A 25,744-nucleotide genomic window follows, 5' to 3' on the forward strand; every position below is an offset into this window, starting at 1 on the left:
CCACATCCTCTCCAGCATCTGTTATTTCCTGACTTTTTAATGGTCACTATTCTAACTGGTATGAGATGGTATCTCATTGTGGTTTTCATTTGCATTTCTCTAATGACCAGTGATGATGAGCTTTTTTTCATATGTTTGTTGGCCACATAAATGTCATCTTTTGAGAAGTGTCTGCTCACATCCTTCGCCCCCTTTTTGATGGGGTTTGTTTTTTTATTGTAAATTTGTTTAAGTTCCTCATAGAGTCTGGATATTAGCCCTTTGTCAGATGGATAGATTGCAAAATTCTTCTTCCATTCTGTAGGTTGTCTAAGTTGGAGGCACCATGCTCCCTGACTTCAAACAATACTACAAGACTACAGTAACCAAAACAGCATGGTACTGATACCAAAACACATATATAGACCAATGGAACAGAACAGAAGCCTCAGAAATAACGCCACACATCTACGATCATCTGATCTTTGACAAACCTGACAAAAACAAGCAATGGGGGAAGGCTTCCCTATTTAATAAATGGTGCTGGGAAAACTGGCCATATGCAGAAAACTGAAACTGGACCCCTTCCTTACACATTATACAAAAATTAACTCAAGATGGATTAAACACTTAAATGTAAGCCCTAAAACTATAAAAACCCTAGAAGAAAACCTAGGCAATACCATTCAGGATATAGGCATGGGCAAAGACTTCAGACTAAAGCACCAAAACCAATGACAACAAAAGCCAAAATTGACAAATGAGATCTAATTAATCTAAAGAGTTTCTGTAGGTTATATTTTAAAGAAACATGATATTTAGAAGTTTTACATCTGGGTTTTGTATACAGATATTTTTAGACCTTACATGACTTAAGCAACATTTTGGCTAGTGTTACAAAAAAGAAAGTATTTTCCTTAAACAGGAGATGTTTTCAAACGTATATGGCACAGTTGAAGTATTTCAGGCTTATGGACTTTGTGATCTCATTTTTTTGTTGTTGTTGTTTTGTTTTGTTTTTGTTTTTGAAACAGAGTTTCACTCCTTACCCAGGCTGGAGTGCAATGGCGCAATCTCAGCTCACCGCAACCTCTGCCTCCTGGGTTCAGGCAATTCTCCCGCCTCAGCCTCCAGAGTAGCTGGGATTACAGGCACGCGCCACTATGCCCAGCTAATTGTGTGTGTGTGTGTGTGTGTGTGTGTGTGTGTGTGTGTTTAGTAGAGACGGGGTTTCACCATGTTGACCAGGATGGTCTCGATCTCTTGACCTCGTGATCCACCCGCCTCGGCCTCCCAAAGTGCTGGGATTACAGGCTTGAGCCATCGCGCCCGGCCTTTTTTTTTTTTTTTTTTTTGAGACGCAGTTTCGCTCTTGTTACCCAGGCTGGAGTGCAATGGCGCGATCTCGGCTCACCGTAACCTCCACCTCCTGGGTTCAGGCAATTCTCCTGCCTCGTGATCTCATTTTTATTTTAACACAAAGTTCCTGTTATTATACTATGTGCATAGTTCTTTTGAAAACATCTCAGAAATACTTAAGCAGATAAAAATTTTTTGATGAGTCCACTTATACCAATTTTTATTGAAAAATATGTCTTTTAGTATACAAAATATAAATCCAGCATTCCATTAAAATTCTCAAATTTTACTATCATAAGCTAAATCATTTAAATCTTATCTCCATTCTCCCTATTCCATTCTGACAGACAAAGTAAAAGTGAGGTAACTGTGAAAATGTGTTTAAAATGAAAGCATTCCATCAGGTTGGAAAAAATGATTTAGATGACATTTAAATAAAATCTCCTTCTGAGCTCTCAAGACACCATAGTAAAAGAATGCACCGCAAAATGAAAGTTTTCATGTATGAAAGCAGCTGAGCTAATTGGCACACTTTGGCAAAGATGACTGTATTTAAAAGAGAAAGTGCTGCCTTTGGTCTTTCAGATAGTGACAAGTTACCGAGGTAGATTCTATTTTTCATGAGAGGAAATTAATTTCCCGTAATCAAATACAGTGGATTATAGTCTTTGTGTCCTTCCACCTTGGGCACAGAAGCAACTCCAAAGCTTTTTATTCAGCCACACTATGTGGGCTTTTGTAAAACAAGCAATGACATATTCTGCATAAAAATTTTCACCTGCTACATTTTGTAGCACCAGAACACAGCATCCCACTACCTTGAGACTTAGAGCTACTGCTTTGGAAATGGCTATATTTGTAAGGCTTTATTTGGGGAAGGAAATGAAAAATCACAGAAAAAAATACATTAAGGCAAAATAAATCTTGGTGATATTTGAAACAAAGCAGTACAGAGCCTTATGGTTGGTAAAAAGATTTTCAGTAATTAACAAAAACTTTTGCAGAAATATTAAAATTAATTACTAAGTGATATTTCGTAGTCGCGAAATAAAAGCACAATTTTAGTCTTCTCGAGTTTTCAATTACTACATAAACATGAACACACACTTGTACACACGCATCTTTATCTGCCATATATGCAATCTTTTTTTTTTTTTAATTTTTTATTGGATTTTAGGTTTTGGGGTACATGAGCAGAGCATGCAAGACAGTTGCGTAGGTACACACATGGCAGTGTGCTTTGCTTTTCTTCTCCCCTTCACCCACATTTGGCATTTCTCCCCAGGCTATCCCTCCCCACCTCCCCCTCCCACTGGCCCTCCCCTTTTCCCCCCAATAGACCCCAGTGTTTAGTACTCCCCTTTCTGTGTCCATGTGTTCTCATTTTTCATCACCCACCTATGAGTGAGAATATGCGGTGTTTCATTTTCTGTTCTTGTGTCAGTTTGCTGAGGATGAATCAGTTCTCCAGATTCATCCATGTCCCTACAAACGACACAAACTCATCATTTCTGATTGCTGCATAATATTCCATGGTGTATATGTGCCACATTTTTCCAATCCAGTCTATTATCAATGGGCATTTGGGTTGATTCCAGGTCTTTGCTATTGTAAACAGTGCTGCAATGAACATTCGTGTACATGTGTCCTTATAGTAGAACGATTTATAGTCTTTTGGATATATACCCAATAATGGGATTGCTGGGTCAAATGGAATTTCTATTTCTAAGGCCTTGAGGAATCGCCACACTGTCTTCCACAATGGTTGAACTAATTTACACTCCCACCAACAGTGTAGAAGTGTTCCTTTTTCTCCACATCCTCTCCAGCATCTGTTGTCTCCAGATTTTTTAATGATCGCCATTCTAACTGGCGTGAGATGGTATCTCAATGTGGTTTTGATTTGCATCTCTCTGATGACCAGTGATGATGAGCATTTTTTCATATGATTGTTGGCCTCATATATGTCTTCTTTCGTAAAGTATCTGTTCGTATCCTTTGCCCACTTTTGAATGGGCTTGTTTGTTTTTTTCCTGTAAATCTGCTTGAGTTCTTTGTAAATTCTGGATATCAGCCCTTTGTCAGATGGGTAGACTGCGAAAATTTTTTCCCATTCTGTTGGTTGCCGATCCACTCTAGTGACTGTTTCTTTTGCCGTGCAGAAGCTGTGGAGTTTGATTAGGTCCCATTTGTCTATTTTGGCTTTTGTTGCCAATGCTTTTGGTGTTTTGTTCATGAAGTCCTTGCCTACTCCTATGTCCTGGATAGTTTTGCCTAGATTTCCTTCTAGGGTTTTTATGGTGCCAGGTCTTATGTTTAAGTCTTTAATCCATCTGGAGTTAATTTTAATGTAAGGTGTCAGGAAGGGGTCCAGTTTCTGCTTTCTGCACATGGCTAGCCAGTTTTCCCAACACCATTTGTTAAACATGGAATCCTTTCCCCATTGCTTGTTTTTGTCAGGTTTATCAAAGATTGTATAGTTGTATGTATGTTGTGTTGCCTCCGGTGCCTCTGTTTTGTTCCATTGGTCTATATCTCTGTTTTGGTACCAGTACCATGCTGTTTTGATTACTGTAGCCTTGTAGTATAGTTTGAAATCCGGTAGGTGATGCCCCCTGCTGTGTTCTTTTTGCTTAGAATTGACTTGGCTATGCGGGCTCTCTTTTGGTTCCATATGAAGTTCATGGTGGTTTTTTCCAGTTCTGTGAAGAAAGTCAATGGTAGCTTGATGGGGATAGCGTTGATTCTGTAAATTACTTTGGGCAGTATAGCCATTTTCCCGATATTAATTCTTCCTAACCATGAACATGGAATGTTTCTCCATCTGTTTGTGTCCTCTCTGATTTCATTGAGCAGTGGTTTGTAGTTCTCCTTGAAGAGGTCTCTTACGTTCCTTGTGAGTTGTATTCCAAGGTATTTTATTCTTTTTGTAGCAATTGCGAATGGCAGTTCGTTCTTGATTTGGCTTTCTGTAAGTCTGTTATTGGTGTAGACGAATACTTGTGATTTTTGCACATTGATTTTATATCCTGAGACTTTGCTGAAGTTGCTTATCAGTTTCAGGAGTTTTTGGGCTGAGGCAATGGGGTCTTCTAGGTATACTATCATGTCATCTGCAAATAGAGACAATTTGGCTTCCACCTTTCCTATTTGAATACCCTTTATTTCTTTTTCTTGCCTGATTGCTCTGGCTAGAACTTCCAGTACTATATTGAATAGGAGTGGTGAAAGAGCGCATCCTTGTCTAGTGCCAGATTTCAAAGGGAATGCTTCCAGTTTTTGCCCATTCAGTATGATATTGGCTGTTGGTTTGTCATAAATAGCTTTTATTACTTTGAGATACGTTCCATCGATACCGAGTTTCTTGAGGGTTTTTAGCATAAAGGGCTGTTGAATTTTGTCAAATGCCTTCTCTGCATCAATTGAGATAATCATGTGGTTTTTGTTTTTGGTTCTGTTTATGTGGTGAATTACGTTGATAGACTTGCGTATGTTGAACCAGCCTTGCATCCCCGGGATGAATCCTACTTGATCATGATGAATAAGTTTTTTGATTTGCTGTTGCAATCGGCGTGCCAATATTTTATTGAAGATTTTTGCATCTATGTTCATCATGGATATTGGCCTGAAGTTTTCTTTTCTCGTTGGGTCTCTGCCGGGTTTTGGTATCAGAATGATGTTGGTCTCATAAAATGATTTGGGAAGGATTCCCTCTTTTTGGATTGTTTGAAATAGTTTTAGAAGGAATGGTACCAGATCCTCCTTGTGTGTCTGGTAGAATTCGGCTGTGAACCCGTCTGGACCTGGGCTTTTTTTGTGGGGTAGGCTCTTAATTGCTGCCTCAACTTCAGACCTTGTTATTGGTCTACTCATAGTTTCAGCTTCCTCCTGGTTTAGGCTTGGGAGGACACAGGAGTCCAGGAATTTATCCATTTCTTCCTGGTTTACTAGTTTATGCACATATAGTTGATTGTAATATTCTCTGATGAGGTGGTCTGAATTTCTGTGGAATCTGTGGTGATTTCCCCTTTATCATTTTTTATTGCATCTATTTGGTTGTTCTCTCTTTTATTTTTAATCAATCTGGCTAGTGGTCTGTCTATTTTGTTGATCTTTTCAAAAAAACCAGCTCTTGGATTTATTGATTTTTTGAAGGGTTTTTCGTGTCTCAATCTCCTTCAGCTCAGCTCTGATCTTAGTAATTTCTTGTCTTCTGCTGGGTTTTGAGTTTTTTTGATCTTGCTCCTCTAGCTCTTTCAATTTTGATGATAGGGTGTCAATTTTGGATCTCTCCATTCTCCTCATATGGGCACTTATTGCTATATACTTTCCTCTAGAGACTGCTTTAAATGTGTCCCAGAGGTTCTGGCATGTTGTGTCTTCGTTCTCATTGGTTTCGAAGAACTTCTTTATTTCTGCCTTCATTTCATTGTTTACCCAGTCAACATTCAAGAGCCAGTTGTTCAGTTTCCATGAAGCTGTGTGGTTCTGGGTCAGTTTCTGAATTCTGAGTTCTAACTTGATTGCACTATGGTCTGAGAGGCTGTTTGTTATGATTTCAGTTGTTTTGCATTTGTTGAGCAGTGCTTTACTTCCAATTATGTGGTCAATTTTAGAGTAGGTGTGATGTGGTGCTGAGAAGAATGTGTATTCTGTGGATTTGGGGTGGAGAGTTTTGTAAATGTCTATCAGGTTTGCTTGCTCCAGATCTGAGTTCAAGCCCTGGATATCCTTGTTGATTTTCTGTCTGGTTGATCTGTCTAGTATTGACAGTGGAGTGTTAAAGTCCCCCACTATTATTGTGTGGGAGTCTAAGTCCTTTTGTAAGTCGTTAAGAACTTCCCTTATGTATCTGGGTGCTCCTGCATTGGGTCCATATATGTTTAGGATCGTTAGCTCTTCTTGTTGTATCGATCCTTTTACCATTATGTAATGGTCTTCTTTGTCTCTTTTGATCTTTGTTGCTTTAAAGTCTATTTTATCAGAGATGAAAATTGCAACTCCTGCTTTTTTTTGCTTTCCGTTTGCTTGGTAAATCTTCCTCCATCCCTTTATTTTGAGCCTTTGTGTATCCTTGCATGTGAGATGGGTTTCCTGGATACAGCACACTGATGGGTTTTGGATTTTTATCCAATTTGCCAGTCTGTGTCTTTTGATTGGTGCATTTAGTCCATTTACATTTAGGGTTAATATTGCTATGTGTGAATTTGATACTGCCATTTTGATGCTAAGTGGCTGTTTTGCCTGTTAGTTGTTGTAGATTCTTCATTATGTTGATGCTCTTTAGCATTCAGTGTGATTTTGGAATGGCTGGTACTGGTTGATCCTTTCTATGTGTAGTGCCTCTTTTAGGAGCTCTTGTAAAGCAGGCCTGGTGGTGACAAAATCTCTGAGTACTTGCTTGTTCGCAAAGGATTTTATTTTTCCTTCACTTCTGAAGCTCAGTTTGGCTGGATATGAAATTCTGGGTTGAAAGTTCTTTTCTTTAAAAATGTTGAATATTGGCCCCCACTCTCTTCTGGCTTGTAGTGTTTCTGCCGAGAGATCTGCTGTGAGTCTGATGGGCTTCCCTTTGTGGGTGACCCGACCTTTCTCTCTGGCTGCCCTTAGTATTCTCTCCTTTATTTCAACCCTGTTGAATCTAATGATTATGTGCCTTGGGGTTGCTCTTCTTGCGGAATATCTTTGTGGTGTTCTCTGTATTTCCTGAAATTGAGTGTTGGCCTGTCTTGCTAGGTGGGGGAAGTTTTCCTGGATGATGTCCTGAAGAGTATTTTCCAGCTTGGATTCATTCTCTTCATCCCCTTCTGGTACACCTATCAAATGTAGGTTAGGTCTTTTCACATAGTCCCACATTTCTTGGAGACTTTGTTCATTCCTTTTTGAGCTTTTTTCTCTAATCTTGGTTTCTCGTTTTATTTCATTGAGTTGGTCTTCGACTTCAGATATTCTTTCTTCTGCTTGGTCGATTCGGCTACTGAAACTTGTGCATGGTTCGCGAAGTTCTCGTATTGTGTTTTTCAGCTCCTTTGATTCATTCATATTCCTCTCTAAGTTATCCATTCTTGTTATTTCCTCGAATCTTTTTTCAAATCTTTTTTCAAGGTTCTTAGTTTCTTTGCATTGATTTAATACATGATCTTTTAGCTCACAAAAGTTTCTCATTATCCATTTTCTGAAGTCTAATTCTGTCATTTCGTCACAGTCATTCTCCGTCCAGCTTTGTTCTCTTGTTGGGGAGGAGTTTTGGTCCTTTCTAGGAGGCGAGGTGTTCTGGTTTCGGGTGTTTTCCTCCTTTTTGCGCTGGTTTCTTCCCATCTCTGTGGATTTGTCTGCTGGTCGTCTGCGTAGTTGCTGACTTTTCGATTGGGTCTCTGAGTGGACACCCAGAATGTTGATGATCAAGTATTTCTGTTGCTTGGTTTTCCTTCTACCAGTCTAGCCCCTTCGCTGTACGACTGCTGAGGTTCGCTCCAGACCCTGCCTGTCTGGGGTGCACCTCTAGCTGCTGTGGCACAGCGAGGGATGCTACCAGTTTCTTTTTCTGCTATCTTTGTCCCAGGATGATGCCTGCCTAATGTCAGTCTTTTGGATATAGAGGGGTCAGGGAGCTGCTTGAGGAGACAGTTTGTACTTTATAGGGGCTTAATTGCTGAGCTGTGAGCTCTGTTGTTCATTCAGGGCTGTTAGGCTCCTATGTTTGATTCTGCTGCAACAGAGCACATTAAAAAAAAACCTTTTTTTTTCTCAAATGCTCTGTGTTGAGGGGCTTGGGCTTTATTTTTGGATGTCCGTTGAGGTCCTGCCCAGCTAGGACGCAGACTAGCCACTGTTTGCATGCCGAGGCTCCGCCCTGCTGTCGTGAGGCTCGCCCTGGCTCCGCTGTTCTGCTGTGTTCTCCGCCACGCCCTGCGGCGGAGTCTCTCTGTTGTAGCGGGTTGCCTCGGCAACGGCAGGCTGCATCAGCAATGGGCGTGTATCTCAGTTGGGGCGGGTTGCCTCGGTAATGGTGGACGCCCCTCCCCCACAGAGCGTCTCGGGCCATCTGCTTGTTTGAAATCGCGGTTTTGTTCGTCCCACTAGGCCACCCCTAACGCTCTGTCCCTGCAATCCCCTGGGCTGGCCCACTGTCCAAGTCTAGCTCAGTCTCAAGTCCAGCCCTCTCACGTCTCCGGTTGCTGGTTCAACAGGGCACCCGGACAAGCGCGCCCTGTGGGGAGCGCTGGGCAGGGCCAGCCGCCACCACCCCGGCTGCCGGCTTCGCCAGGCGGAGGTTCCGCCTGGCGTCCCGCGTCTCCTCTTCACTTGGGAATTTCCCCGTTCCGTGGGCAACAAAGATCAGTCTGGAAATGCAGCTCAGACTCACCTCTCCGCGGACACAACGAGAGCTCCAATCCTGGGTTGTTCTCACAGCGCCATCTTGAGTCGGGTCTGCCTATATATGCAATCTTGATATTATTGTTCATTATGCATAATTGGCAAAAAGTAGTGTTTTGTAAATTGTAGCATTTTTAATACATCTGAAAAGTAATAATTTTATGTAGGACAAGTGAGAAGATGTTGATTCAGGGAAAAACAGAAAACACAATTCACAAGGAGAACATGACATACAGTCAGAGTAGAACAGAATATTCTATGTAGTTTGTATCCTTTTATATTTAACAACAACAAAAGAAGTTTAGAGGAAAAGAGCTGGCCTTTCTTCTCCCCATATCTACAATTAAATCTCAGGTCTATTCTTCCCCATTGATGGTCAATTTCAGTGTCTAACCAAGCCTTCAAGAAGACAGACACCCCAAAATCCATTGCTCTCATCCAAGAAAGAGCTTCATTTGTACTTTGGGGAGACACAAGAAGGGTTTTGTCAGTTGAATAGAACTAGACTAGCCAGCCTCCTATTATCATCTATTAAGTAGTTCTGAGTTTTGACTCAGATAATCAATCTAGACTGTATTTAAAACTGAGAAAGAATACTTTATTAGTTTCTCCTCCAAACTTTAGCTTGGGAGATCCCCCAATGAATTAATAAAATACACACATACTTATGTAAACAACGGAATCTCCAACAAAATGGAAATTAGTCTATTTTTGTTTATAAAATGTAATTTAAAATTACACTTTAAAAAGACAGTTAAAATGTGTGGATTGTCTTTCTGTTCAATACTGTATTCTTTACAATACAAGGCAATACGATTTCTAAAGTAATCCTAAATTTAGTTGTCCTGATTCAGTCTAGAGTTAGTCCTACGTTCTAGAGCACCACCAATTTGATTCTTATGATTCCCTCTAGTATTATAGGATAGGGCTGTTCTGATTTTCTTTATGTTGGGTTTGTGGTTTTTCACTTAACCCACCAATATGGCCCTTTAGAGCTTACTGGAGTTGATTTGGAGCAACGCTTACAAAACTGTAAATAAAATTGGTGAATAAAGAAGACATAGCAACGAACCTCTCCCAGAGAACTTTGAATCATACTCCCTAGTTTTTAGTAACCGTGAGACAAAGCGATAGCTACATTTAGTAACAGGATACTTTTCCTAAAGCATAGGTGTTTAACATTAGGCACTGAAATAAATGATGAATGCTAATATAGCTCTCTGGGATGCAGTGAACTCAATGGTCACTCTGTGTTTGTTTTCATCCTCTTTTCTACAGCCAACCCAACCCGAGCAGGCGGGAGAGAGCCGTACCCAGGCTCAGCAGAAGTGATCCGGGAGTCCAGCAGCACCACTGGTATGGTCGTGGGGATAGTAGCTGCTGCCGCCCTGTGCATCCTTATCCTCCTCTACGCCATGTACAAGTACAGAAACCGGGATGAAGGCTCATACCATGTGGACGAGAGTCGAAACTACATCAGTAACTCAGCGCAGTCCAATGGGGCTGTTGTAAAGGAGAAACAACCCAGCAGTGCGAAAAGCGCCAACAAAAATAAGAAAAACAAGGATAAAGAATATTATGTCTGATCCCAAGATCTTAAATGGACCCTTGTATAGAAATAGTCTTCATTTTATCTGAGACATAATATAAACTTATTTACTTTCCTTTTTATGAAGCACATACAAAAGAAGACAGGGAATGCAATCAGGAAGGAAAGACTTTAAAAAAAAAAATAAAAACAAGTATCTCATGCTCTTGTTTCTCAAAAAAGAAAAACAAACAACAGGGGCCAATAAATTCCCTAACATCCACAGTGTTTTCATTTACTCTGCCTGTCTTTATGTTGCTGGAACATTTCTAAAAGACAGTGATGACCGCACGCATTCATAAAGCAAAGGAGTATTACAGCATCAAGGCACAACACAAAAACCAACACAAAACATAACACAAAAAAGAAGCTACCTATGATCCTGGATTTAGCCAAAGTGCTAGCGCTTTCCTGAGAAGTCAGTTAGTCCAATTGCCAGAGAAGACTGTCCTTTTGAATGACTCAACCTGCAAACCTTTAAGAGTTTGCCACCTGGTGCAACTGGAGCAGGGATTGGAACTTGCATTTGAAACAAAGTGCTGGCTTTTTTGAAGACTTGTGTAGGAACACATTCAAAAAGCCTGTTTCTGGTTGTGAGAGAGGAAAAAAAAAGTATGGAGGCCTTATTTTCAAAAATGTGAAATATAAGGCACATTTTCACACTAAAATTTCAAAACAAAAACAAGAGGGCATAGATGCAATCATTGGGAAATTTTCATGCACGCTTATTATGTTATTACATATGTTTATATAAAATCCATCTCTGTGTGCTTTCTGGACTGTGATAAGTGACGTTTTATAGCCTGTTGTATAGAAAATGCAAAATATATCTCTGCTCTTCAGCCATTTTTGCTAAATTCAATGTTATAAGTGTTGCTAAGTATAGGGAGTTTTATGACATCAGAGCAACAATTATTTCAGTTGGGTTTTTTTTTTCTTTGCCACCATTATAAATTGCCACAATTACTTACTTTTATTTTTTAAAGAAATTACAGTGTAGTGTTTATTCTAAGGAAGATATGTATGAATGTATATAAAAAGACTCAGCTACATTTTTTCTTATATGTACAGCCTTCATTCTGTTGCAATTAAGTTTTAGTACTTGTATGAAAGGTGTGAATTAGAAAGTCAAATATATACATATGTATCTTATAATCTCTTCTCCCTGAAATACTCACATTCCCACCTACATTCACTATTTTGACACGCGTGCGCACACAGACACACACACACACACACACACACACACACACACATCCACAACAATCCATCAGGTACGCTAGAAGATCCAAACATGCATACAGTAGCAAACATTTATTGACGAATTGAAAAACAGGAAGGCAGAGGTTTGTGCCAAGGAATTGATGACAAATAGGGTGATTTGCTTCATTGAGATATTGCTCCCAGGAAACCCCAAGAAGATTTTAGTCCCTAATAAAATAAACTTTCCTTATCAAATAGAAATATCACTGATATACTGCTGCATGAATAAGAACCATTATGTGGGCAGGTTATGGAAGCAAAATCGGTTAATCTACACCTTAACTCTGGCTGCTGCAATTGAAAACTTTCTTTTGAATAAAATAATATATATATTCTCTGAATCTGATGTGCATGATGAACATTTTTGGAAAGTAAACACTTTCTCAACTAAAAGTATTTTTCAGTAATTTTTGATTCTGTATTACTACCCATTTAAAAAAAATATTCTCTCTTAATTATTGACTATGTTTTAACTTTTCTGGTTTTACACATATATTATTAAATATAGCTTTAGTTTAACACATTAAGTACTAGAAAAGTAGATTATACACTTGTTTTTGCATATTATTCAATGACGTTCACAGCAATAAATTATTAATATGAGAAGACAGTGCAAAAGAAATGTATTAGTAGATTACAAGGTGATGCCTCAGTAAAAGGTGGTCGCATTACTTGAATACCTTCTAAAAGAATGATAATAGATTTTGTAGAAGAGAAGAATAACTTTACAATTAGCTTTAATCAGCAAGGCAAAAAATGCAAAACATCTTTTGTGATACTTTAGTTGATGAAAAAAGCCAAGTGGCCTGGATTTCAGACATACAGCACCTTAGAAATACGTGTAATTCATAGCAAATTACCACCATCTATGGTTGCCAAGTCACTGTTGTATACAAAGAATCACAAAGATTTTTTATAACCCAGAAAGTAGAAGGTATAAAATGAAAATTTAATATCCATTACTTTTTTTTTAGATTTTCATTATTTTTAATTTGCCAGGTAAAATAAAATAATTCACAAATCTTTTTTTTTCCACGCCCCCCACCCCCCACCGTCTCATTCAGTCTTACTCAGGGAAAGCCAGTAAAATCAGAAGGGAAGTGTACAACTACTAATTTACAGCTTGAAGGTTTTTTTTTTTTTCTTTTTAAGGTTGCTTTTCTATTTTATCTATTAAGCTTGAACCAATTTCCATCTGGAAAGATGCTAAAATATAGCAGAAAATAAACTGAAGAATGGTAATTTAAAGCAGTATATCTATGAAATGTGTTGTTTGGGATTGATTTGAATGTTTCTTCCCAGAAGAAATTTTAAAGTTACACGCAATAATATAATTTAATATTATCAGTAAAAATATTTCTAATGGCTTACACAAACTCTAGCTAAAATTATTTTTTCCTGGATGGAAAAAGAAAAGAGAGGAACGGAGTTAGGAGAAAATGACTTGAATCCCAAGTATCTTCATACCAAACATATCAGGGTTCCATGCATAGTTTGCAGTTGATTGAGGATTTCACACTACTTGGCATAAATTTGACTACATCTCTAGACTGTAACTTTTCTGATTGAGTATGCTTCTTTTTTATCCATGTAATGTGTTGCCTTTTTTAAAACAACAAATACTACAATAATGTGTGAAGTGGTCAATCCCTAAGACATCAAAGAGAGGCCACATAACCCTACCCTTCTAGTGCTTTGTGTGACTGGGTATCTAAGGGGTTTTCTTCTTTTTTTTAAAATTTGTTTGTTTTTCTGTTGCAAGGCCAATTTATCCATTATTGGAAATGCTAAGCAAGTGGAATTTACTGTTTTGTTAATAAAATATTTCTTAATACAACTGTGGATTTATTGATTTTAAAAATTACATGTGGCACTATTTCTTAATTAATGGGACAGTAAAGAAAACTGCATTTGAAGGGAAGACCAATTTTTATACACTAGAGGAAGAATGCTGACTCTCTTTTTTCTGGCTTGTATTGTCATCAAACACCTCTATATTCATACACTTAAAGGTATAGCCACTAAATGTACCTTGGTTTACATTTGCCCATCGTGATATGCCAGAAACCATAAACTCACACAGTGTTAGTTGAAAACAACATAAAAACACTAATTTCATAAACATGCTTTTTCTCTATAAAAAACAATGGAATCCAAGTTAAGTAAACCTGTGATTAAATTCCAACACTATCACATACTAGTTACAATTTGCCTAGTATCTTTGACTCTCACATTATGTTATTTGAAAAAAAAAAAGTATGTAAAAGAACATACTATTTATTTCCATGTAACTATTTCTCACAAGGCAAATTAGCTTTTTAGGAATCAGATGTTTCATCAGAGTAAGTTTTAGTTCAACAGTAACTGTTTTAAAACCCTGGTCCTTGAAAATGATTTTCTGATAAACATGCACAAGTTTGTTTTTCTTACTTCAACAGTAAAAGGTCTGAACATGATGCTTAATTCATTTTGCCCTTGTGTCTAGACATATGTGTTATTTCTTTATTACTATTCATGATTGTAAAAACATAACAGAAGAAACAATCCACATTTTCTTAATGTCTAAATTAAAGGATATATAATTTAATTTCCCTTAAAAATATGTAGGCACTTCAAAGGTGGTTGCTGTATAAAACCTATTACTAGTAATCAGACCAAGGATTTTGGGTCTTAACCTTTAGAGGGCATAGATGCCCAGGACCCAATAATTAGGCATCAGGGGTTGCTAACTTATATATAAAATAATAGTGATATAATAGGTATAAGTATGTGATAGATATTTAAGTATATATAATGGATAGATGTAAATATATAAATATATGTAATTGCTATTACATCTAAATCTATATAAATATTTTAATATGTTCTAAATATTTAATAAATATATATATTTATATATATAATAACTTGGCAGATATGTAAATAAACATTTTCCTGGTAAAAGTGTTCATTAGGTTCATCAAATCCTCAAAGGGCTTCAACATTCCCCAAAAGATTGAGAATCACTAAAAAAGTCATTGGGTATTAACAAAACTTTGTTAGAAATAATACTAAAGATGAATGGTTCCATGAGTATTAAGAAGGCATCAAGAAATACAAAAATCAGCTGGGAGTGGTGGTGAGCATCTATAGTCTCAGCTACTCAGGAGGCTGAGGCAGGAGAATTGCTTGAACCTGGGAAGTGGAGGTTGCAATAAGCCAAGATTGTGCCACTGCACTCCAGTCTGAGTGACAAGAGTGAAACTCCGTCTCCGAAAACAAAACAAAACTAAAAACATCAAGGAAGATGGCACGAACTAACTTTAACCATTACAGTATCCTTCTCTGTAACTAAATGTTCAGTTATACAACATTTATTAAAATTAATCTTACTTCATTTTTACAAGTTCAATCTTCAAACATTTGTTGAGGACAAGTGTATGAAAATCATCCCCATTCAACCCACATATCTCCACTCTTCTGAACAACCTAATATTCATTTAAGGGAAAACTTCTCCAAGGATTGGAATCTTTGATTTAGTATCTTTTAGATAGTGAATATATAATATGCCAGCAAGGTCTTAACCAACAAACCATCCATCTTTAAGCATATAGAGGTCATCAGTATTTGAGAGTGGCAGCTAGACTACGAAAAACACCTTACTGATCCCTAAATATGCAGTTACCTTTAAATAAAAAGGAGAAAAATAACTTCTTAGAAAAACAGAATATGAGACTATAATATTCATTCAGTAAAAATAGCAATCCATAAAACAAGTACTGAATGCTTCTGGTCTGTGATATATCAGATACTTACAGAACAGTATACTTTGAGTTAAATAAAATAATCTTAGTAATGATCTGTCACAAGCACAAAATGTAGAGCAAGGTGGGTCTAAGTACTAGATCTGAAAATTACTAGCTGTGGGACTTCGTGCAATCATTCGATTAGAATAAGTCTATTCAGCCTTAAAAGAGAAAGAATGATAAGGAGACAACCTATGAGATAGTGAGGAATAAAAAACATAATGTACTTACGTGCTTTGCATAAATTTCAATATTTTGCTAAGATAAAAATTAAAGTTCACCTGTTTAATAGGATAAAATTAAAGTGTGCTAGGTAGCTACTAAGAAAGTAGAATTATCATAAATTTGTAGATTTAAAATTAAGACTATTTTAGGGGGTTATGTTAATATTTCTCCCAACATAGAAGACAATTTTACAGGGTCCTAGACTAAGCATTGTAGAGCCCTGGCTAAAGGAAATGTAGCTCCTTTGCAAAGCAGTCGATTTCATGATAGGATAATTTTGGTTCTTTCTATCTTGCTTTCTGTAATTTCCACTTATTGATTCTAATTCTCTGTGCAAAATAGAATATACCCTTTCTTTTCCACATGACAGCCTTTCCAATACCATCACTCTTCCCTAAACACTGCCTGGATTTTCTCTTCTCCAATCTTAATATTCTGGTTTATCATGGGCATTACTCAAATTGTATAGATTCTAAGCTCCTCATAATCTTAGTAAACTTTTCCTGAACCTCTGTTCACAAAATATGGCACAAAACAACCATATAGCATTTGGTGATGAGACAAAATGTAATGGATTTTCACTCTCCTTGATTTGAACTTTTTCTCCCTGATAATGACACTTAAAAGTTTCAGGATTTTTTTTTTTTTTTTTTTTTTTTTTTTTTTTTTTGAGACAGTCTTGCTCTGTCACCAGGAGCCAGGCTGGAATGCAGTGGCACAATCTCAGCTCACCGTAACCTCCATCTCCTGGGTTCAAGCAATTCTCCTGCCTCAGCCTCCTGAGTAGCAGGAACTACAGGCATGCACCACCACGCCCAGCTAATTTTTGTATTTTTTAGTAGAGACAGGGTTTCACCACGTTGGCCAGGATGGTCCCGATCTCTTGACCTCATGATCCGCCCACCTTAGCCTCCCAAAGTGCTGGGATTATAGGCGTGAGCTACCACACCCAGCCTAGGTTTCCTGATTTTTCAAAAGCATCTATGACTTGTGTGAATTACATTCAATTTCTGGTCAAATAAATTATCAGATTTTTTTCACATGGAGTCTCCTTTAACTTGTATGTAGAACACTTATTACTTGAATGTAATATTTTACATTTAACCATGAGAAATTTCATTGTATTAAATTTGAAGACTGATCAGTTGAGATAAATTTATGTCTTGATTTTCTCATATGATGTCCTAATATTCATCATTGGCAAATTTTGCATACATTTACATAAAAATAAGTTCATTAGAAAAGAGTTCTGAGGGGCGCCTCAGAAAGATCTCCCCGCAAACAGTGCTTTTCAGTCAGGGGCACTTTTGATAATGTCAGGACGCAGTTTTCGTTGTCACGTTTAGGGTGGAGAGACCTGTTGGTGTTGGCAGGGTAGAAATCAGTGAGGCTAGTTAACAACCAACAGTGCACAGGACAGGCATCCCGTCACCCCTGCAGACAACTGTTCTACCCAAATGCCAGTAGTGCCACGTTTGATAGGCATAACCCGTATCCACTGGCTAGGACAATACATACCAAGTTGCTAATAATCTTCGAGTGGGGATTTTCTATCTTATCTACCAGAAAATCATAAGAAACTCAGTTAGTTGCCTTGCAATCAGGATACAAAATGATTTCCTCCTAATTTGTCAGTGAATCTATTGGAAAAAGAGAATAGCTTAATTTGTAACACTGTGTATTATTACCACTTGTCTTAAAAAGTGGCCACAAAGTATGTGTTTTAAAAAATAACTCTTATTTTGATTTCAAGCTCATTACTATAGAATTTAATGCATCCTTTGAGTATTACAATTGGAATCAGGGCAACGCGTGCTTCCTTCATTCTTCTAGTGTCACATTGTGCTTTCTAAAAAATGTCAAAACCACCAGCAAAATTCTTATGCTCACATTCAAGTTGTCTGGAGTGTAATTGTCCTTGACATGGACAGATAAACTTGTGGAGCATTGATTTAGAAATCATTTATTCTTTGCCTACTTTGAACATCCATTCTCACTGTCGCCTATTTTTGGGGATCTGATTTCAAGGGGCTTAGGCATTAAGTGTGTGATTTCTGGCTGCTTAGCCCATTCCAGACTCTCTAATAAGTACTCTGTTATTTTCAGAGGGCCCTGATGATTGACTTTTACTTCCATTATCCAATGAGCTTTCTCAATATCAGAATGCTCTTCAGAGAAGTGATGGTGGGGAGCACTAAATGGAGAGTGAGGAAATGAGTTAGGGAAACTTAAAAAGCCAATTAACATTGATTACATAATAGGTTACTGCTATGAGGAATACTTCTTGAGAATTCTAGGAGACAGCACAGAGCATGCTTTCAGAATTATTCCACCTGAAAGCCAAGGAATGGCAATATGGATCTATCAATTTCTATCAGTCTTAGGTAAAGGGCTGTTAGGAGGGTAAGAAGGTAAGGATGATAATTAACTTCAAAGTACTATGTCCGACATTTCCTACTGACTGGGTAAGCTCTGTGGTTGAAAGAAAGCCCTCAAGCAAAGAGCTGCAAGTGTTTTGGAGCTGGAAGCCACTGGGCTATTGTGCTCCAGAATGGTGCATGCCAGGGTATGTGGGTGACTTGCCTGCAACATTGCTACAGTTTTTGTGTGTATGACTTTGCACTTACACCAAATATGTTCATTTCTCTGTTTAGTAAAATTCGGTCTGAACTGAACACCACATTCTCCAAAATAATCTGATTCCATTCTCAGAGAAGTCTCTTTCTCTTTCCTGTTACCCTATGATGATTTTCTAAAGCGACTAGGGCTAGTTTCAGATCATCTTGCAACCATTTTCTACAAAATTGCAATAGTCTATGAACTTGTGTCCTTTTCTCCATTTTAATGGGATAATTTATCCCAGTGTGTGTCACATATGGCCTCTCAAGTTCAAATCCTGGATAGTCTTCTCTCTAAATATAACCTGACATCCTGGATGTGTCCTGGCCCTCCTCTGTGGATGGAAAAAAAATGTTCTCCTGGATATCAGATTCAGCTGTTTTGATTATCCACTTTATGTGTGATAATTCACTTTATGTTCTACTGTCCACTGTGAAGTTGTCTCAGATGCCTGTCATTGGCTATGAGGGAATGATTGTGGAATCTATTTCTTTCATGTCTGGTGGAAAAAAAAAATCGGCAAATGAGCCTCTAAGAGGTTAAGCATTTCTTTACTCCATGTTCTCAGTGGTAAATTTGAATTTTGTAGTTACGAGATGGGGTGGAAGAGGCTGTGCCATTGGCATCGCTTAGCTTATTCAGGTACACTACATATGGTCTGGGTCTCACATACAGACTGTTGGCCTGTGTCTGTGTGGTTATCTGCTGGATGGTGAAGAGTAGTCCACACAGATACCCTCATCTCTTTATACCCTGCCTGTCTCTCCTTCAACTAATTCTTTTAAACTTATTGTTTTTGCTTCTCCTGTAACTTGGAAATCTTGATCCCGGATATAGGTTTCCAAGCAAAGCCATTCTGGCTTTCTGCAGAATTTTACAAAAACTGACATCCAGGGGGTCTTGTACTATGGATACAGTTTTCTTTTTCTCTTTTTCTCTTTCTCTTTGTTTATCTCTATGTATGAAAAAAAATCAAACATCATACTGCGGATGCTGTTCTTCTGTCAGCTGTCCTTTACAAGGAACCTGCCCTGTTTGCTTAATTTTGGACCAAATTATGCAAAAGAGTTACTATCTTCTAACTGAGCTGAGTCATGTTATAAAGACATCTCCACTACTTTAGTAGAAGCCATTTTTTTCTTCCCTTCTCCCTGTTCTGCCACTTCTCATTCCTGCCTGCAGAAGGAAGAGATGGGGTAGCCATGCTCCAAGGTGCAGATTTTAAACGGGAGCTATCAGAGAGCTCCGAACTCAGCCACAACAGTTACTTTTGATGTCTCTTCATTGATTTCCTCTTAAACCTTATTTCTAAATTTATAGTTTTTAGAGTTTCTATTCTATTTTAGTATTTCTCATTTGTCTTTAGCCATATATATCTCCGGAGCTCCTGGCTATTGGATAATACATATTTTATTTAGAGTTTTACAAATTTTTCTCCCAAAATTTATAACATATATATTACTACTCTCAAAAGTTCCATTCCTTCTCTATTATAAATCCCACAAGATTTTCTGTCCCTTCCAGCATTACCACAGCACTTCATTGTTTCTCGTTAGTAAGAATTAGGTCCTCAGTTGAATTTGTCACCTTTCAAGACCTATGCAAATAATCTACTTTTATTAAAATAAAATGTAAGTAGCTGGAATTTTGATCTCTTAGTTCTGTTCCAGTTTTATTATCAAACTGTAAAATCTTATCCATTCCTCTACACAGCCTTTTTTCTTCACGATGCTTTGTCATCAAATTTCATCATACTTAAATGGTAACATTACTAGACAAATATTTTACATGGAGAGACTCTCTACTTCTGATAGCTTCTGATTTTAAAATGTAATGCTTAATTTATACTTGTGAATAAGACTTTGACTATAATAATTATTTTGTGAATACTGAAGCATGTAGTTAAAATTTTCTATGTGGCTTAATAATTAATGATGACAAGCATTTGTGGAATACTTTATGACTTACAAAATAATGGCACAAATAGCATTTTATTCAGTTTTAACCATAACCCTCTGCGTATGATATTACCAAATTCACACATTCAAAGTGTGAGTGCACACGCACACACACACACACACACACACACACACACACACAGTCATGCATTGCTTAGCAGGAATATGTTTTTAGAAATGTGTCACTAGGCAATTTCATCATTGTGTAAACATCATAGACTATATTTACACAACCTAGATGGTATAGCCTACTACGCATCTTGGCTATATGGCATAGCCTATTGCACTGCTAGGCTACAACCCTGTACAGAATGTTAAGGTACTGAATACTATAGGTAATTGCAACATAATGGCAAGTATGAATTTAAACATATCTAAACAGAAAAGGTACAGAGACCACCATCCTTTATATGGTTCTGCTGTTGACTGAAACATTTCTATACAACACATGACTGTATGTTAAAAATTTAGAAACACAATGGTTTTAGAAATCTTTAAGTGACTTAGAAAGTATTACCAAACAATTCTAACTAGCCAAATTAACTAGCAAGTTATTAATTATTTTTTATTCTCTGGTTATGAGGATGTGGAAAACATTGTTAACAGAAATCTTTAATAATTCAACAAGATCTTTCTAACTTTATCATATTACAAATCATATCTTGGAGCAACTGGCAAATAGCACAACTTCTATTTCTTTTAAAGGCCACCAATAAAGAGAAGAAAATTAAACACTCAGTAATGAATGAGCAGCATGCACCTGTGTCTTAGCTAATATAAAAGACGTTAAGGAGAGAATGATAAACAAAACAATCTAAATGCAGTGAAGCTTTGGAAGAATGTGTTGGCGGTAATGCTATTTCTTGTTACTAATACTTTCCAATTTATTATCCTATTTTATTTTTACCTTGTTCTTGTGAGGGAGATACAACAGATTTATATCTCCATTTTGTAAATGATAACAGTGAGAGCCAGAAAGGTTAAGAAACCAAATGTAAAGTGACTGCTAGCAATAAATCAATATTCCATATATTAGGTCATGGCTCTTCTGAAACTGGGGAACTAAATTTAGTATCATAGATTAGAAGAGATGAAAAATACTTTTAAAACTTCTTACTTTGTAGATGAGAAAATCGGGGCTTAACATTAAGAAATGACTCACTTGAAATTCTACTGCCTGTTAGCAGCAAAGCTAGGGCTAAAGCCTGGTGCCCCTGACTCCAATTCTCACAATTGCCTTCATAGCCAAGAAATATAAACCCTGCAAGCAAACAAACAAAAAAAAAAATGCCATTTTCCCTTTCCTAAACTTGATTTCTTTCCACCTCTCTGATATAAATCTTGCAGCTGACCCATGGGTTTATCAGATAAAATTATTACTTAAGTTAGTGGCAAAGGGGCAATGTTTAGCACAGAGTGCTAGTCAATATATATTTTTTGAAATTAGTGAATCAATACAATTGGCTTGGTATTGGCATTTTAACTAATATGCACATTTTATTTCTCTGATGTATTTGAGCAACAGAAGATTCAAAAATCAATGGGAAAGAATAAGCAAGGAATTTATATTTTGCTGACAGTATTTTCTGGTCTATTATCTCAACTGTGAAACCAGCCTTCTACTGCCTTCATCTTATAGGCCTGGAGAAAGAGGCAGCACTTTTCTCAATAACTTTAATTTTGACACCACACATTTACACAACATATTCAATTCCTTCACCTTCTATTTTTGCTTAAACACCTAGCCTGGAACATTCCTTTAAGATTTGCCATCATCTCTGTGAATCTCAATATTTCTGTTGGTAATCCTCTCAACACTTGACTCCAGAATTCCTCATCTTGCCGGGTCCCAAGGAGTTCCATCTAAGTTCACTCTCAGTTACTAAGAAATAATTCATACATATCAAAAACATTTTAAACAGAAATACATTATTCTTTAAATGCAAAATTCTGAGATCTCCACTAACGACTATACACTTGACCCTTGAACAACATGGGTCTAAGCTGCATGGGTCCACTTACATGCAGAAATTTTTCAATAAAAGTTACATGAAATGTACTACCTTCTCCTGGCTCCCTTACCTCCTCTACCTCTTCCACTTCCACCTCCTGAGACAGCAAGACCAATCCCTTCTCTCCTCCTCCTTTTTAGCCTACTCAATATGAAGATGACAAGGCTGAAGAGCTTTCTGATGAACAGTGTGCACTTAGTAAATGTGTTTTCTCTTTCTTATGACTTTCTTAATAACATTTTTTCTTATTTTGTTGTAAGAATACAGTATATAATACATATAACATATAAACTACAGTGTTAATTGTTTATATTATCGATAAGGCTTCTGTTCAAGAGTAAGTTATTAATAGTTACATTTGGAGGATTTGAAAGTCATATATGGATTTCCAACTTCTCAGGGGGTTTGTGCACCTAACCCCTATATTGTTCAAGGGCCAACAGTATATCGTAATTGTTTCTCTTTTTCATGCGTCACTCCAACTGACCTTGTTTGCCTCACTTACAATATCTTGGGCTGTCTTTCTATCCTCTTACATCATGACATTAATCTCTTCTCATATACATTTGTCCCATTGCCTACACAAAAACTCAAACTGCTGTTAATTGTGTTCCTAAAACCATTCCAAGAACACTTCTATTTCTTGCTCATTTTGTGGACTGATATAGTAGAAAGCCCATCTGCAGCTCTGTGGTAAGCTGATCAGTCCTCTTTTCCACTCTCTATCCTAATTCTTAGCATTTTACCATCCTCTTGAGCTGCATGCATTGACAATTGCCTGTTAGACATTTGATTTGTTAGTAATCTCAATCACAATGAACCAACTTTATTATCTCCAGTTTAAAAATCATATGTTAATGGTGTTAATATCCTCCTAAGAACACAGAATGAAAATCATAGAAACATTTTAAATTATGCATGGCATCTTAAGAGATATTTTAAAAATCACTTTTCCATATGGGATTCTAAAATATTCTCTTTTCCATATAAAATTAATTTTAAAAAAAACTTCTCTTTTCTAAGCTTACTACCTCAAATAAGTCTAGCTTTCTACCTGCACAACACCCTTGGTTAGTTCAGAATGTTATTATTTTTGCCTAGACTTTTACAATAGCCTTAAAACTGTTCTCTCTCCTCCACATTGATCATTTATTCTGACCTACCATTCACACTTCTGATTACAGTATTCTCCTGTTCCAAGGAGTTTGGTGGCTCCACATTCTGCACTGGAACTTGCTACCTCTCCTTCTGTCTAACTGAGCCAACTTTCCATGCACTTGCATGTCTCTATAACTTTCCTCATTTTGTTACTTTAACCTAAAAGTAACAATTTTTTAACCAATCTTTCTACCAATAGAATTCATTGTCCTCCATCAAGGCCCACTTCACTGTCTTCAGTAAAGCTTTCTCTGATCAGTCCAGTTACAATGAATTACTCATTCATTCACACAGATATATTGCTCAAGCATCTGTTTGTCATTTATTTTATTCTGCTTTGGATGATACTTAGGAGTTGATACATTTTCTCAATCAGTTATAAGATTAAATCTCAACCCCAACAGAAAAAAATTGTAAGTGCAGAAATTAGAATCGCTTTTTTCTCTTGTGTATTGGATGCACTTAGAGCAATTTTTATATAGTAATCATTCATACTATAATTAATTATTAATCATTTGTATTCACATCCATGGTAGATAAGAACACTGCTTTTAAAAAATTCATTTATTCACATCTTTGTGAAACATCTGTGATGTGCTATGCCCTGAGCTAGGCACTCAATATATAGTCATGAACCCACATGGAGTTTACATTTCATGGGAGAAACAAACAGTTATCAAAGAAACACATGCATAAATCATGTGTTACAATAATTACTTGTGGTACAAAATAAATACGAATATAGGCTAAAAGAAGTTACCCTGAAGTAAGATGAGTTAACTGAGAAGTTCAGTTAACTCTGAAGATGAAGCTAACTAGGTGAAAGCAATGGGAAGAGCACTGCAAGCTAAAGCTCTGGGTCAAGAGAAGCCTGGTACATATGACCGACTAGGTGAAAATCACTGTGGCCAGAGCACAGTTAGCAGGGCAGCCAGGATGGAAGGAACAGTTTGAAAAATGAGGCCAGAGTCTTAAGAAGGCACTGGATAACTTTATCTGCATGCAACAGAAAATACAACTTAAACTATCTTACTGGGGAAACAAAATAATTCACGTAGTAGAAAACCTAAAGGAATAAGCTGATCCTTCTAAGAATTCTCACCATTCTCTAACACATAGATCACTTTCTAGCATTTGTCTAGTTATCATTTTGTTAGAGGTGATGTGGTTAGAATTCACCTTTTATACCACTGGCAGAGATGACTTTACCTAATAGTGAACAATGTTTTCTCCTATCCTAGAGGTTTATCATGATAGGAAAGAATTGACTCTCTTTGAAATTAAGATGGATTGTCAACATTTAAGGTAAAAATATTATATACAGAAAAATTATGCCAAAACAAACTGTTAATTCATCATACAATATAGTGTTATTACTCATTAAATCCCACACAGCTAATTTTGGTTCTATAATGAAAGAAATCACCTTTCCCTTGAGCATCAAATGTGTTTAAGGACTGTGTTATATGAAAAACTTGTATCTTTATATTTCTCTGATATGAGGTATGTGAAAATTAAGACTGAGGAAAAATCACATTTCTCATGTTCACCTCATGCCTTATGATTGCTGAGTAGGACAGAGAGCTGAATCATACACATTATTTACATTTTTATCTCTTTCTAGTTTTTTCTAAAAATTAGCACCTCTAGATAAAATTGTTTGAAGGAAATATCCTCATTCTACATATATTATTAGTCTTTTACAAGTGACCAGCAATGACCTTTGTAGTAACCAGCAAGAACTGCATTAAAATCTTAACCAAAGAATGTACACATACACGTGCACACACAGAGCCAAGAACCTGGTATTTGTCATTATAAATATCTTAGAGGACTTTCTTCCTGACTTTTAAAAGGCTATTGTAACAAGAGAAACATTCATATTCCATATAAAAATATTAGAGAAATGATTCAGTGAGAGACAGAGAATAGAAATACATTTTTCCCTGGACCTCTCTGAGGATGCATGTGAGGCAGTGAGGTTATTGCCTTTCTGGGCAATAACCAGCACTCAGTATAAATTTTCAGTCTCTTGGTGACTACTACTAGCCATCGGGGAAACCCTTGCTCAAACTGAACAATGAATAAATAGCCAAAGGCCATTTTAGATGATACCCTCCTAGTTTGGCACAACAAATAAAAATTATCCCCCCAAAATGGTTGAAATTGTATGGTTCAAATGGCAATGGCACTAAAATGATAAGGCCCAAGAGGATATGAATGGGACAGTCTCCTATACTGAAAACAAATACAAATAATAGGATCAATAAAGTCAAATATTGGTTTTGGACATTCATATTTTATTATCTTCATAAACTATTCACAAATTATAAATAAAATAATATTCATAAAATATTAAAAGAAAACTTGTGGCAGGAATGGTCAAAGTAAAAGAAGGTTTTTGTTCTTGTTGTTTGGGT

At 36.9% G+C, this 25,744-nt stretch overlaps 1 protein-coding gene across 49 annotated transcripts in view; it reads left to right on the forward strand.

The window, feature by feature from the left end:
- NRXN1 (neurexin 1) overlaps nt 1–13,403 on the forward strand; it is a 1,160,645-nt gene extending 1,147,242 nt beyond the window's left edge. For all 49 annotated transcript variants that reach the window (XM_078349361.1, XM_078349363.1, XM_078349383.1 and 46 more), the window contains one exon: nt 9,994–13,403. In XM_078349361.1, coding sequence (XP_078205487.1) covers nt 9,994–10,301 — 308 coding nt within the window. In that variant the 3' untranslated portion in view covers nt 10,302–13,403. The remainder of the gene's footprint in view (nt 1–9,993) is intronic.
- The last annotated feature ends 12,341 nt before the right edge of the window (nt 13,404–25,744 follow it).

The sequence above is a fragment of the Callithrix jacchus genome, chromosome 14, assembly GCF_049354715.1.
Source record: "Callithrix jacchus isolate 240 chromosome 14, calJac240_pri, whole genome shotgun sequence".
In the NCBI taxonomy this organism is placed as follows: domain Eukaryota; kingdom Metazoa; phylum Chordata; class Mammalia; order Primates; family Cebidae; genus Callithrix; species Callithrix jacchus.